The sequence below is a fragment of the Callithrix jacchus genome, chromosome 3, assembly GCF_049354715.1.
Source record: "Callithrix jacchus isolate 240 chromosome 3, calJac240_pri, whole genome shotgun sequence".
Taxonomy (NCBI): domain Eukaryota; kingdom Metazoa; phylum Chordata; class Mammalia; order Primates; family Cebidae; genus Callithrix; species Callithrix jacchus.
This window is the reverse complement of record NC_133504.1, coordinates 7,677,348-7,693,562: the sequence shown is the minus strand read 5'-3', so window position 1 is coordinate 7,693,562 and position 16,215 is coordinate 7,677,348. Positions and strand designations below refer to the sequence as shown.

Here is a 16,215-nt window from a genome sequence, read left to right as displayed (position 1 = left end):
TTCCATCATGCTGCAGTATTACGACAGAGGTGTATTCATGTATTACTGATGAGGGCTTAGATTCTTTGCCTGTTGCTTTAGCTCTCTGATAATTTGCACATAATGTCAGCTGCTCTGCCCCTAGATTCACAGGGATTTCCCTGTAGTTCCCACCTTTAACCGTACCACAGGGAAAATACTTACCAGTTTCATAATGTTCCTTTGGCTCCCTAAATATGGGAATACCACCATGTTTGTTGATAGTAAAATACTTTTAGTTCTTCAGTTTCTGCTATATACTTGTAGTGAGTTACAACAGTGCTCTTCAAACTGGTCTTGGGCCCACCTGTAAACCATCCTCAGTGAGAAGGAATTTATGTTATAATGTAAATCACTGCACTGTTCCTGAATTGAGAAAGTATTGCTACCAAAACACTATATTAAATGGCGTGCATAATGATTATCCCCTGCTGGTAATACACAGCAGCCCTGGGTCATAACCATTTGTTAACTGGAAATATTCAGACGTGGAATTTTAAAAGCTCTTAAGTTCACAAAACCACTTCCACTAATAATATTTTGGGAGGTTGGGCATGATGGCTGATGCCTGTAATCCCAGCACTTTGGGAGGCCAAGGCTGGTGGATCACCTGAGGTCAGGAGTTCAAGACCAGCTTGGCCAATGTGGCAAAACCTCATCTCTGCTAAAAATACAAAAATGAGCTGGGCGTGGTGGTGTGCACCTGTAATCCCAGCTACTCGGGAGGCCGAGGCAGGAGAATTGCTTGAACCCAGAAGGCAGAGGTTGCAGTGAGCTGAGATTGTGCCATTGCACTCCAGCCTGAGTGATAGAGTGAGGCTCTGTCTCAATAATAATAATAATAATAATAATAATAATATTTTGGGAAATGGATAAGTAACATATTTCTTTTGAAATTAGTTGGTGAGTACACGTTTCCTGTTTTTGATTTATTAACTTCTTTCGGAAAGTGTGAGTTTGAAAGATGACCTCTTTTGTCACAGGACTTCAGCCATGGAGAACATCCCCATCATCAGTACTGTCATCACTCTGCCACATGTGATTGTGGAAGCTATCCCTCTCCATGTCAATGCAGGTAGCAGAATTTAAATCGTCCTTGATGAGAAAGATACAATAGCAGTAGTTATTTTAACATCCTATTATGAACATTTTTCAACATTTGTAAAAGTCGGTTGTGGCCAGTCTTGTTTCATCTCCCCCTCTACACACTCCTCCTACCCCTGTTATTTTGAAACAAATGCTTGATACCATTTTAAGCCATAAATACTTTCATATGCCTGTTTTAAAAATAATGGCTATTTTAAAATATATAATTACAGCACCATGATTATGACTTTAAAAATTAGCAGTAATGTCTTAATGTCATCAAATTCCAATGTTGAAAATTTCCTAGTTAACTTTGGATATTTTTTCAGTTTATTTTGAGGTCTATACACTGCAATTGATGGATAAGTCTCATACTATCCATCTATAACCTATAGGTAGGCAGGTAGGCTGACTACCTCTCCCTCTCCCATACCCTCTCTCCTCTCCCCCGACTTCCACCATTAACCCCTCCATCACTTCTAATACCACTTTCTCTACCACTCTGTCCTTCTCCTCCCCACCTCCATCTCTTCCTTGCCGAGGAAACTAAGTCATCTGTCCTATAGAGTTTCCCATAGGCTGAATTTTGCAGATTACATGGTGTCATTTTTAAATGTTTCTCTATTCCTGTAAATTGGCTTGGATGATGCTCAAATGCATGAAGCACTCCATATTTTAGTGTCTCAGGAAAAATAAAATGGCAGAACTGCCAACACACACACACGCACACGCACACACACGCACACACACAGCCAAACAACAGTGTATCCATAAATGCATGAATGAAAGTTTTACTTATAACTTCACTAAAACACAGCTTTTGCTTATTCTAGTTTAGGAACCATGATTGATATTTTGGGAAATCTTTTATAGATTTAAAAAATGATGCCTAAAATACAATTCCGTTCCTGCTAGCCAAGACCTGTCTAGGCCAGTCATTTTAGAAGAACACTTACTTCCTTAGCCTGTCTTATCAGTCCTAACACTGTTGTCCAATCAAAGAATTTTCTTATCTGGCAAGCACACTATAACTTCATTCATTTAAATGTTACTATGTCCGTTGAATGAGATTCATTTATAAAAATAAAGCCATAAATGGTGAGTTATTTTTTAAACCAAGAGAAATGTGTCATCTTTCTCTGTAGATTTGCCATCATTTGGGCGAGTCAGAGAGTCATTGCCTGTCAGGTATCACCTACAGAATAAGACCGACTTAGTTCAAGATGTGGAAATTTCTGTGGAGCCCAGTGATGCCTTCATGTTCTCAGGTCTCAAACAGGTACAGGTCATATCTTGTGTTGCTTATGTTGACACAAAAGTGTGTCCAGGAAATGGTGAGCTGTACCTTTACTTTTTATGAATGAACTGGGTAAAGCTGACTGTGGTCCCTGTTGTTTTGGTAATAGGGAATTTTTAAGCACCTTACGTACAGCTCCCTCTAAAGGTGGGTTACCTTTGTCTCATCATTGAGATCAGACATGTGGGTTCTTCTTACAAAACAAAAGTCCACAAATCCTTGGACTGTATTATATTTTAGTTCCTAGAAAACTTAAATCTTTCCTTTATTACTGATGAGGGTGTGTGTGTGTGTGCGCGTGCGCGCGTGCGTCAGTGGGAGGCCTGGAGACCTCACTGTACTAATATTAACAGCCCATGTTTCTATCAGTACAGTTTCACAGAGATTTTGATTTTGCATAGAACCTTTGCTGTGTTTGGATACAGCAAAGGTTTCTATAAGTCACCTAGATTTTTTGATTCATGCAGTCAAATCAGAGTTGGAAAAGTTCATCAGGTTTTTAAATGAGCAAACAAAACACCCAGGCAAAACCATGGTTCAGTGAGAGTCCTGTTCTCCTCCGTGAGAGGGATAGCAGAGATGTCCTCCAAAGTCAGGAAAGACTTCCCAGTTAACAAGGCATAAGTAGAGAACAAGCATGGCTTAACACCCAGAAGTGTTTACCCTGACTCATCAACTGCTCTGCAGATTCTGAGTGCTGTTTCTTGTTCAGTGCAAAACAGAATGTTATATGATACGTGCTGTATGCTCAGATACTGTTTTATATTTGTAATATACGTATTAAATATACCAGCCATATTACTTACAAATGAGTAAGCTTTTTTTCTTGAGTGTCTTGATTTTTTCCAGGTGTTGACTTACAAATAGTAGGAAATATATATATATATATATAAATATAAAGATGCCAAAATCTTACCAGTTTGTATACTTTTTAAAAGTATTGCTAAAGATTTTCAAAACATTTTTTTTCATCCTGCAGTTACTTACTGTGACACAAAGGTAAAATCCTTAAGAGAAAACAGAAACAACTGAACAAATTAGAACTAATTTGTCTTATATTGGCATAATGTCTACAAGTAGACACTCTTGTACAAATTATCCCTTAACATACTGTGACCTTAAAATTACCTGGGCTAACATAGAGAAAATACTAACCTGTCTAATGTTCTCATGTTTAGGAGGTATACGTTACCTTTGTAGATCTTGGTAGAAACTGAGAAATCCTCCATATGTTTTTTATACATTTCCTGTCTGCCTTGTTCTAAACTCGTACTAATTAGCCCTACATTTTGAAAGATGGACTAGGAGAGAGCGAATACTTCACTAAGAGGATTTGGATATCCAGTCTTTTGTAAAGAATCGAGGATAACAACATATAGATATGCATATATGTATATTTGATGATCTTTCTCTGACTTCTTTTGCTGCAGATTCGATTACGTATCCTACCCGGCACAGAGCAGGAGATGTTATATAATTTCTACCCTCTGATGGCTGGATACCAGCAGCTGCCATCTCTCAGCATCAACTTGCTTAGATTTCCTAACTTCACAAATCAGCTGCTCAGGCGTTTTATACCTACCAGTATTTTTGTCAAGGTAAAGCTTAGAAATTTTCTGCTTTTTAAATTCAGTCTCTTCAAAACAAACAGACTTCTTTTTCATGTGAACTTCCCTGAACAGTATTTTGAGACCAACAGTGATAGTTTCGACTTTTATCATATGTGTTTGGCAGTTTTGCTATTCATTTCTATAAAGTTAGTTTTTATAGAATCTAATTTCAAAGATTTTTATTTCCTTAGGTAAATAATGATTAATCTTTATAATATCGCATATTTTCTCTTTGGCTTAGTGAAGTATACTTTAAAATTGTAATTTGTTTTTAACTAGTCATCAAAACGAATTAACTTTAAATATCCTCAGACTCCCCTGATTCCCTGTAACTCTGTAATATTGGATTTAACTGTCTTCTGAAAGTGATTGTCTCTCAGAAGCTATACTCTGGTTTAATGTTTTCATTTTTTAAAAATTACACAATTTCCAGGTTCCTGCAGTAAAAGAATATGTAGGATGGGCAGTGTGTAAGCAAACTGGAGGGATGAGTGGCTCATTTGGCTCAGCAGTCCACCTCTGATTGCCACCCCGAAACCTGAAATAAGAGCCATCCTTCCACGTGGTTCTGCTGTCCCTCTGTAACTGCATGTGCGTGAATGTATGTCCCTGCTGTGTGCCCTCTTGAAGTTTGTCCTCTCTTTTGGAGTGACAGTTTATATTGCTCGCTGCTTCCTTTTTTGTGTCTGTCTTATTCAAGTTTGGGGGAACCATTCCTTGTTTATATAATCCAGGATTTGGTAAATTACCTGTTAATATATTCTCCGTACTCTGCCAGCTTTTATATTTCCAGACTTATACAATATTTTTTCCATCTGTATAAAAATCATTAGCCCTCCCAAGCTCCTATTCCACACCATACTTTTAAGTTGTAAAAGAAAAATCTCATAATTTTGGATCTCCTTGTGTTTAAACAGTGGCTTTTTAACATTTTCACCTAGTCACTTCAGTCTAATGACACTTCCATTGCCATCCTACACTCTCATGTGTGAAGTCACTCTGTAGGGGAGAAGTCTCATGACTGGGTAGGGGCACAGAGGGGAGCAAGTGGCTTCTGTAACGTCCCTTCAGCTGTTTGACTTTTTGAAGTTTGCTCTTTTTAAATTTAGAAGTACCGTTTGAATCATTTAGACGTATGCAGACTTGATCGTATTCTAGCCACACAGAGATAGCTTGCTGGGGTTGCTAGAAGACCTGATACTGAAAAGGAGAGATTTGGTTCCGTCAGTTAATCTCTTTTATTCCTCTGTCTGTGGTGCTCAGAAGACCTAGACGTAATCCCAACTAATGCAAATTCAGTCTTTTGATTTTCTCTCACATTAAACCTCCTCTGGGTAGTGTTTAAATTCACAAGGAAAGTTTCCAGAAAATAAGCATTCATAAGTTTTAACGTAACTAGCATGCCCTTTTTAACTACAGAGATCCCTTTTCTGAGTACAGGTACCACCTTCTAGCAACTTGACTGCTGCCAAAAATGTTGACTGGACTCCTCAGAGCCAGCTCTTTTATCAGTTGAAAAAACTTATAATTAAAAAATTTTGGCCGGGCAAGGTGGCTTATACTTGTAATCCCAGCACTTTGGGAGGCCAAGGTGAGTGGATCACCTAAGGTCAGGAATTCAAGACCAGCCTGGCCAACAGGAAACTCCGTCTCTACTAAAAATACAAATGTTAGCTAGGTGTGGTGACAGGTGCCTGTAGTCCCAGCTACTTGGGAGGCTGAGGCAGGAGAATCACTTGAACCCAGGAGGTGAAGGTTACAGTGAGCAAAGATTGCACCATTGTACTCCAGCCTGGGCAACAACAGTGAGACTCCATGTCCCCCCCCCCCAAAAAAAAAGCCATTTCACAGCATATATATAGTGTACATATTTCAAAACATCATCTTGTATACCATGAATGTGTACCATTTTGTTTTTACTTGTCACACTAAGGACAGTGGCTGAGGATTACCCTTTCCCATTTATTGGACAATCACTGACTAAAATTTTAGGCCTAGTGTACCTGTATTAAACTTTAGAGCCGTGCTGTCCAGTATAGCCCCTAGCCACATGTGACTATAGAGATTTCAGTTTAAATTAAATGTACTTGGTTATACTGCCACACTTCAAGTGCTCAATAGCCAAATGTGTCTAGTGGCTACCGGACCAGACAGTGACGTCCTAGGCAAGGTTGAATCCATACTTTTCTTCTTTTGAATAAAAGACTTTGGTTTTCTAATTGTATGATGTGCTCATTTTCTGCCCCTGCTTGTAAAAGCTACATTTGGCAGGATTTAACTAGGTTGAGCCATGATTTTGTTTCTAAAATTGAGCAGCTTCCATGAGTACTAAAAAAGGAGTCAAGAATCAAAGACTGGGCATCTACTTCACTCACTCCATTCCTGCCTTGAATATATGGAAGCTATATACTTAGCTGTGTTTAGGTATGTGTGTACACACACACACACACACACACATATATATCAGACACACACCCCTATATCCACACACACACACCCCCTATATACATCAGACACACACACCCCTATATATATCAGACACACACCCCTGTATCCATCACACACACACACACCTATATACATCAGACACATACCCCTATATCCATCATACACACACACACACCCCTATATCCATCACACACACACACCTATATACATCAGACACACACACCCCTATATATATCAGACACACACCCCTATATCCATCACACACACACACCCCTATATACATCAGACACACACACACCCCATATATATCAGACACATACCCCTATATCCATCACACACACACACACCCATATACATCAGACACACACACACCCCTATATATCAGACACACACCCCAATATCCATCACACATACACACACCCCTATATATATCAGACACACACCCCATATCCATCACACACACACCCCCTGTATACATCACACGTACACCCCCATATACATTAGACACACACACACCCCTATATATCAGACACACACACACCCCTGTATACATCAGATACACACACACCCCTGTATACATCACACACCCACCCCTATATAAATCAGACACACACACACCCCTATATAAATCAGACACACACACACCCCTGTATACATCACACACACACACCCCTATATAAATCAGACACACACACACCCCTATATACATCACACACACACCCCTGTATACATCACACACACATACACACACCTATATACATCACACACACACATCCTTATATACATCACACACACACCCCTATATACATCACACACACACCCCTATATACATCAGACACACACACCCCTATATACATCAGACACACACCCCTATATACATCAGACACACACTCCCCTATATACATCACACACACCCCTGTATACATCACACACACATACACACACCTATATACATCACACACACACATCCTTATATACATCACACACACACCCCTATATACATCACACACACACCCCTATATACATCAGACACACACACCCCTATATACATCAGACACACACCCCTATATACATCAGACACACACCCCTATATACATCAGAAACACACTCCCCTATATACATCACACACACACCCCTATATACATCAGACACACACACACCCCTATATACATCAGACACACACCCCTATATACATCACACACACACCCCTGTATACATCACACACACATACACACACCTATATACATCACACACACACCCCTGTATACATCACACACACATACACACACCTATATACATCACACACACACATCCTTATATACATCACACACACACCCCTATATACATCACACACACACCCCTATATACATCAGACACACACACCCCTATATACATCAGACACACACCCCTATATACATCAGAAACACACTCCCCTATATACATCACACACACACCCCTATATACATCAGACACACACACACCCCTATATACATCAGACACACACCCCTATATACATCAGAAACACACTCCCCTATATACATCACACACACACCCCTATATACATCAGACACACACACACCCCATATCCATCACACACACACACCCCCTATATACATCAGACACACACACACCCGTATATACATCAGACACACACACACCCCTATATACATCACACACACCCTATATACATCAGAAACACACACCCCTATATACATCACACACACACCCCTGTATACATCACACACACACCCCTGTATACATCACACACACATACACCTATATACATCACACACACACCCCTATATACATCACACACACACCCCTATATACATCAGACACACACACCCCTATATACATCAGAAACACACACCCCTATATACATCAGACACACACCCCTATATACATCAGAAACACTCCCCTATATACATCACACACACACCCCTATATACATCAGACACACACCCCTATATACATCAGACACACACCCCTATATACGTCAGACACACACACACCCTATATACATCAGACACACACCCCTATATACATCAGACACACACCCCATATCCATCACACACACACACCCCTATATACATCAGACACACACACACCCGTATATGCATCAGACACACACACACCCCTATATACATCAGACACACACACACCCGTATATGCATCAGACACACACACACCCCTATATACATCAGACACACACACCCTATATACATCAGAAACACACACCCCTATATACATCACACACACACCCCTGTATACATCACACACACACACCCCTATATACATCACACACACACATCCTTATATACATCACACACACACCCCTATATACATCACACACACACCCCTATATACATCAGACACACACACCCCTATATACATCAGATACACACCCCTATATACATCAGAAACACACTCCCCTATATACATCACACACACACCCCTATATACATCAGACACACACACACCCCTATATACATCAGACACACACCCCTATATACATCAGAAACACACTCCCCTATATACATCACACACACACCCCTATATACATCAGACACACACACACCCCTATATACATCAGACACACACACACCCCTATATACATCAGACACACCCCTATATACATCAGACACACACACACCCGTATATACATCAGACACACACCCCTATATACGTCAGACACACACACACCCTATATACATCAGACACACACACACCCCTATATACATCACACACACACCCTTATATACATCACACACACACCCCTATATACATCACACACACACCCCTATATACATCACACACACACCCCTGTATACATCACACACACATACACACACCTATATACATCACACACACACCCTTATATACATCACACACACACCCCTATATACATCACACACACACCCCTATATACATCAGACACACACACCCCTATATACATCAGACACACACCCCTATATACGTCAGACACACACACACCCTATATACATCAGACACACACACACCCTATATACATCAGACACACACACACCCCATATCCATCACACACACACACCCCCTATATACATCAGACACACACACACCCGTATATACATCAGACACACACACCCCTATATACATCAGACACACACACCATATATACATCAGAAACACACACCCCTATATACATCACACACACACCCCTGTATACATCACACACACACCCCTGTATACATCACACACACATACACACACCTATATACATCACACACACACCCTTATATACATCACACACACACCCCTATATACATCACACACACACCCCTATATACATCAGACACACACACCCCTATATACATCAGACACACACCCCTATATACGTCAGACACACACACACCCTATATACATCAGACACACACCCCTATATACATCAGACACACACCCCTATATAAATCAGACACACACACACACCCCTGTATACATCACACACGCACACCCCTATATAAATCAGATACACATCCCTATATACACACACACACACCCCTATATACATCAGACACACACACACCCCTATATACATCAGACACACACACACCCCTGTATACATCAGACACACACCCCTATATATATCAGAAACACACACCCCTATGTACATCAGACACACACCCCTGTATACATCACACAGACATACACACACCTATATACATCACACACACACACACCCTTATATACATCACACACACACACCCCTATATACATCAGACACACACACCCCTACATACATCAGACACACACCCCTATATACATCAGAAACACACAACCCTATATACATCAAACACCCCTGTATACATCAGACACACACACACCCCTATATACATCAGACACACACACACCCCTGTATACATCAGACACACTCCTACATACATCAGAAACACCCCTATATACATCAGACACACACACACACCCCTATATACATCAGACACACACACACACACCCCTATATACATCAGACACACACACACCCCTATATACATCAGACACACACACACCCCTATATACATCTGAACAACCACAACAGCAATAAACTGAAAGCAGGAGTGCTGTCTTCCCCGCCTGGGCATCCCTCAGCGTCCTTCTGTTTAAAGCATAGCAAATGGCTTTTGCTCGTGAGCACTCTCCTGTTTCATTTCCCCATCATCTTTCTCATGCTTTCTCCACATTATTGGCCGGGCGCGGTGGCTCAAGCCTGTAATCCCAGCACTTTGGGAGGCCGAGGCGGGTGGATCACGAGGTCAGGAGATCGAGAACATCCTGGTCAACATGGTGAAACCCCGTCTCTACTAAAAATGCAAAAAATTAGCTGGGCATGGTGGCGCGTGCCTGTAATCCCAGCTACTCAGGAGGCTGAGGCAGGAGAATTGCCTGAACCCAGGAGGCGGAGGTTGCGGTGAGCCGAGATTGCGCCATTGCACTCCAGCCTGGGTAACAAGAGCGAAACTCGGTCTCAAAAAAAAAATAAATAAATAAAAAATAAAAACATTATTTGCATAAATTGTATTATTTTAGCTGCTAGATAATCCCTCTGAGATGTTAACCTGCCAGAAATTTTACCACTAAAAACAGTTACGATACTTTTTACTCATTCTTAGTCTTTTCTGATGTGGTATTTTAAATTATTTCAGTCAGCGATCTTAGAGATGGGGTAGTCTTTGTTTTTATCTGCTGCTTTTATCCTCGCAGTATGTGTTGGAGTTCACTGCAGACCTCTTTTTCTCAAACAGGAGATTGGGAAACCTTGAGTCCCCAAAAAGAACTTACTGTAGGCTCAGGCTTTGGGCCTGCTTAAAGCTTGAGACATAGGAGGGCCCCGAGCAAGAGAGAGAGTATAAAACTATCATTAAGCAGGAATGATAAACAGGTCAGGTGTGGTGGCTCACGCCTGTAATTTCAGCCCTTTGGGAGGGCGAGGCGGGTGGATCACAAGATCAGGAGTTCAAGACCAGCCTGGCCAAGATGGTGAAACCCTATCTCTACTAAAAATAGAAAAATTAGCCAGGTATGGTGGCAGTTACCTGTAATCCCAGCTACTTGGGAGGTTGAGGCAGGAGAATCACTTGAACTCAAGGGGTGGAGGTTGCAGTGAGCCGAGATCATGCCACTGCACTCCAGCCTGGGCAACAGAGTGAGACTCCATCTCAAAAAAGAAAAAATGATAAACAAGGTTCCATTCCACATGCCATCAGTGGGAAATGGCCTGGCAGTAGCTGCTGGAACACAGGTTTGAGAGAGAAGTGCTGACGGAAGAGGATGCGGTAGGGGAGGTGCAGAGTCAGCTGGTGAAGGCTGCAGAGAGGGCAGCCCCCAGAGGGGCTGGTGTGACCATCCCCAGGCGCATGTGAAGGAAGGAAGAAGATGGGGCGAAAGGAGGAGGATCACCGTTTGTATTCTGATACTTAACACTCATTTATTCTGTTTTTGTAAAACAGGTCCAGGAATTTCAAAACCCTTCCAGTTACTAGAGCTTTTGTTATTGCATTATAACTTGGTAAAGCCACCCTGTTTTCCCCACTTTAAAGCCACAGGGTCGACTCCTGGATGATACCTCTATTGCTGCTGCGTGATGTTCAAGACGGGCCCTTGGCTGTTCACAGAGGTGCTGGGCAGAGCTACAGGTGTTTCATTGTGAACTGTAGCTGTCATCGTGGTAAAAAGTCAATCTTTTCTATTTTTTAATGGATGTTATACCAACTATTCAGAGGAACTCATACTTCAAAAATATCAGGAAAATCTATCTTGTCTTAGAGTTTCTCTAATAAATATTTGAAATCTAGCAATACAACATGAAAGGATTGGTAGATGCACCAACCCTGTGCCGTAAAGTTCTGAGTCCCCTGTGTGTGTCTTTCAGAGTTGGCTGGACCGGAAATAAATCCATCCTCATAAATTCAGTGTGTACTCAGAATACATACACAGCAACATAGGGATGTGTATGACTGATACGAAAAACTTCATCAAAGTTTTAATCAAAGCAGTTTAATTAAAGTATCAAAACTATATTTGCTTACTATCAGAAAGTGTCAGATAAGTTCAGCTTGCAGCCAAAATACAGATCATTAATGAAGCAGGTTTATATTTTAGAGGTATTAATAAAATCCTCATCTGAAAAGATCCAAACTGCAAGGATTTGATTATAAACATGATTTCCTAGACGAAAAGTTTTTGGCAAAGATTCAGGGTCTGAGTGAGACCTTTTGGTTATGTTGTGCGGTTTCAAAAGAACGATTTAAGTCTTGAAAACTCATGTAAATAAAAATCATAGGGTGAAAATTGTATTTGTTAAAATATCTTAATAATTTAAAACTACCTGATTTGCTGGAAAACTTTTTATTTAAAAAGTGGAGGCATTGTAAAAAGGAAATAGTGATGTAAATAAATATGTTGTCTTGCAAATATGCTTGTCTGTATCTTTTATCTTGAGCTTGTTTGATTTCAGCTTCCTGAAACAGCTTTTACTAAGAACACTGTTGCATGAGTAGTGGCAAGCACAGGGTTGAAAGGCTCTGTGCTAGAACTGGCTCTGGTCATACTAGGTGAGACTTGCACAGTGCCATCTTGGGAGGACAGGAGCTCCCTGTTGTGATGTGGTTTTTCAGGTAGAAGGCATGGAGCCCGACAAGAGTCCAGCTGTCTAGAATCAAATCCCTCCTCTGCTGCTTTCGTCTAGGTGACTTTGTTCAAGTTCCTTACCCTCTGTGTATCTCAGTGTTCTCATCTGTAAGATGTAAATAGCACCCATCTTATAGGCTTGTTATGAAGGATGATATAGATTCATACATGGAAAGAGCTTGGAATAGTGCCTGACCCAAAGTTACGTATGAGTGTGCTCAGCCAGGGTCATCTGTATCTTTATGGGAAGGCTCAAGACGTTCATGTTATCAGAATTTGTTGATACATTTTACATAATTTACATATATGAGGACAAATGTGTGCATGTAAATACATCAAACCATAAACAGGTTTCGTGGAATAATGCATTCTGTATAGTCTTAAATATTTTTTATTCTACGCTGTTTTGTTCAAAAAAAAAATCCCTGGTTATAAACTTGATGAATTTATTTCATGACCTACTAACAGGATGTAAACTGTGGTTTGAAAAATACCGGACGAAGATCTTTAGGGTTCTGTTGAATTCTAAGCTGGTTTGAAGCAGTGCTTACATAACGAAGATCTCATGTGCTAACGCTGCCATTGTCAAACGAGCACGTGTCTGAACACGGGGCCACTGACATGGGCTTGAAAGTGAGCACCACTGATGGCAGTGGGAATTGTGCACCTGTGCGTGCTTCTGCACCGGTATCAAACAGGTCTTTTTATTTCTTAATCTTCCTTAAGTTGGCAGTGGAGTAAGCCTTTCCCAACCAGGAATTCTCCCATATCGTAAGTTCTGCTGTGAGTATGTTCTATTTCAAAATTTGAAACTGAAAATTTTGATTCAAAAATACATGAAATCATCATCTCCCCTGGGTTGTAAAGTCAGAACTGTTAGGTGTTGCCGGAGCTCTTTGTGCATTCGCTGAAGCTACGAGTGTCAGGGAGGACCTCCCGGTCTTTCTCCTGGCCTCCACGGTCAGCCACAGCTGTCTGTCCCTCGTGAGAACATCTGCCTTCTGTCTTCGTACATTTGGCTCTCAACATTGCTCTCTGTCAGCGTTCACGCCGTCCGGGGATACAGTTTTTTAAATAAAGTGTTATAAATTGTGGGGAGGTGTGTATAGAAGTTTGACTGGTGTACATGATGGGGCTAAGCACCGGTGGATAATCCAAATCATACCAAAAGGAAGAAACAGATGGTCATGTGTTTGGGAAGGAAAGAGTTACTAATTTGCTTACTTTATGTCCTTGTGATCCTTCAAGTTCAACTTACAAATTGGATCCCTTCAACTCAGTTTTCCTCGTAATGTCTTTGGTCTTCATCTTTGAATTTTTGTGAGAATTAAGAGGTTTTATAGACCATGGATCTTCAAGTTTTTCAAAATGTCTTCACATTACCTGGAGATTCATTATTTTTGTTCAAATTCAGTCATTTATCTCATGGCCCATGTTATATTTCCACCCAGAATATAAAAAGCTGTTTAGTTGATACTCTGAAATAATAGCTGTGAGGAATTCCAGCTGTAATTTCCCTGTTGCTGTTGTAAGAGAGAGCGAGTGCTTTTAGGGGAAGGACAGCAAGCAGACAAGTGAAGCTCACCTTTTCATGGGGAGGGTCCATGCAGTCCCAGCAAATACCCTTCTGAAGCCTCCTCACTGGGCCTTAAAATTCGGAAAAGGCACTCAAAGTGTCCCAACGCAGTTTAAAGGTTAGGCATGGGTTGCATTATTTAATGGTAGAGTGGACAAATGGCAGTGATGAATAGTAAATTCTATCAAAAGTAAGTGATTTGCATGCACAATATCAGGAAAATTAAACACCCTAAGTATGACTGGACAAAGAGTTGATGCATCAATACGTGTGCCCTAAGTTCTGAGTCTCCTATGTGTGTCTTTCAGAGTTGGCCGGACCGGAAATAAATCCATCCTCGTAAATTCAGTGTGTACTCAGAATACAAACACAGCAACATAGGGAGTTGTATGACTGATACGGAAAACTTCATCAAAGTTTTAATCAAAGCAGTTTAAGGTATCAAAAATGGCTTACTATCAAAAAGTATCAAATAAGTTCAGCTTGCAGCCAAAATATGGATCATTAATGAAGCCGGTTTGCATTTTACAGGTATCAATAAAATCCTCATCTGAAAAATCCAAGCTGCAAAGAATTGATTATAAACATAAATAGCAGTGACTATAATTTTCAAAGCAGTTGTGTGCATGCAACATTAGTGGCTAGAGATTGTCAAATATGTGATAACCAAATAGAAACGCACACATTGCCAGACACAGACCATCCTGGCCAACATGGTGAAACCCCATCTCTACTGAAAATACAAAAAAATTTAGCCAGGTGTGTTGGTGGGTGCCTGTAGTCCCAGCTACTCACGAGGCTGAGGCAGGAGAATCACTGGAACCCAGGAGGCAGAAGTTGCAGTGAGCCGAGATAACACAGTGAGACTCTATCTCACAAAAAAGAAAAAAGAAATATACACATCGTTATCTCATCTCCTCCATTTTTTCATGCCATGTGGATTCACCCCATAAGACTAAATCTTTTCCAGCTAAAGCCTTATGAGTGAATGCTAAGTAAAAGCCATTGACCCCGTGCATTCAGTTATATAAGGAAACAAATTTCATATGTTATTTTACTGTCCCAATATTCTTACATACCCTTTTTTACACTTACAGATTTGTTCTGAAACATTTCTAACAAGAGACACTCCTATTTTTTTTTTTTTAAACGGAGTCTCACTGCAACCTCTGCCTCTCAGGTTCAAGTGAGTCTTCTGCCTCAGCCTTTCTAGTAGCTGGGATTACAGGCGTGGACCACCACTCCAGGCTAATTCTTGTATTTTTAGTAGAGACAGGGTTTCCCCCACATTAGCCAGGCTGGTCTCGAACTCCCAACCACAGGTGATCCACCTGCCTCAGCCTCCCAAAGTGCTGGGATTACAGGCTTGAACCATCGTGCTGGACCATACTAATGTCATTCTTTGGTGACCATAACGATACCCTTAATTTTAACAATGTCATTCTCAGACACATCTACTGAGGAGCCCCATAAAATTCACTAAATGAGCACAACATTCTATGTTTTTCATGAAAAAGAAA

General features: G+C 40.8%; 1 protein-coding gene across 1 annotated transcript in view; it reads left to right on the top strand.

Moving 5' to 3' along the window:
• TRAPPC11 (trafficking protein particle complex subunit 11) overlaps window positions 1–12,903 on the top strand; it is a 56,780-nt gene extending 43,877 nt beyond the window's left edge. The window contains exons 27-30 of the mRNA XM_003732395.6: window positions 1,002–1,093; window positions 2,250–2,383; window positions 3,832–3,999; window positions 12,030–12,903. Of these exons, the coding sequence (XP_003732443.3) occupies window positions 1,002–1,093; window positions 2,250–2,383; window positions 3,832–3,999; window positions 12,030–12,074 (439 nt within the window). The 3' untranslated portion in view covers window positions 12,075–12,903. The remainder of the gene's footprint in view (window positions 1–1,001; window positions 1,094–2,249; window positions 2,384–3,831; window positions 4,000–12,029) is intronic.
• Window positions 12,904–16,215: the final 3,312 nt, after the last annotated feature.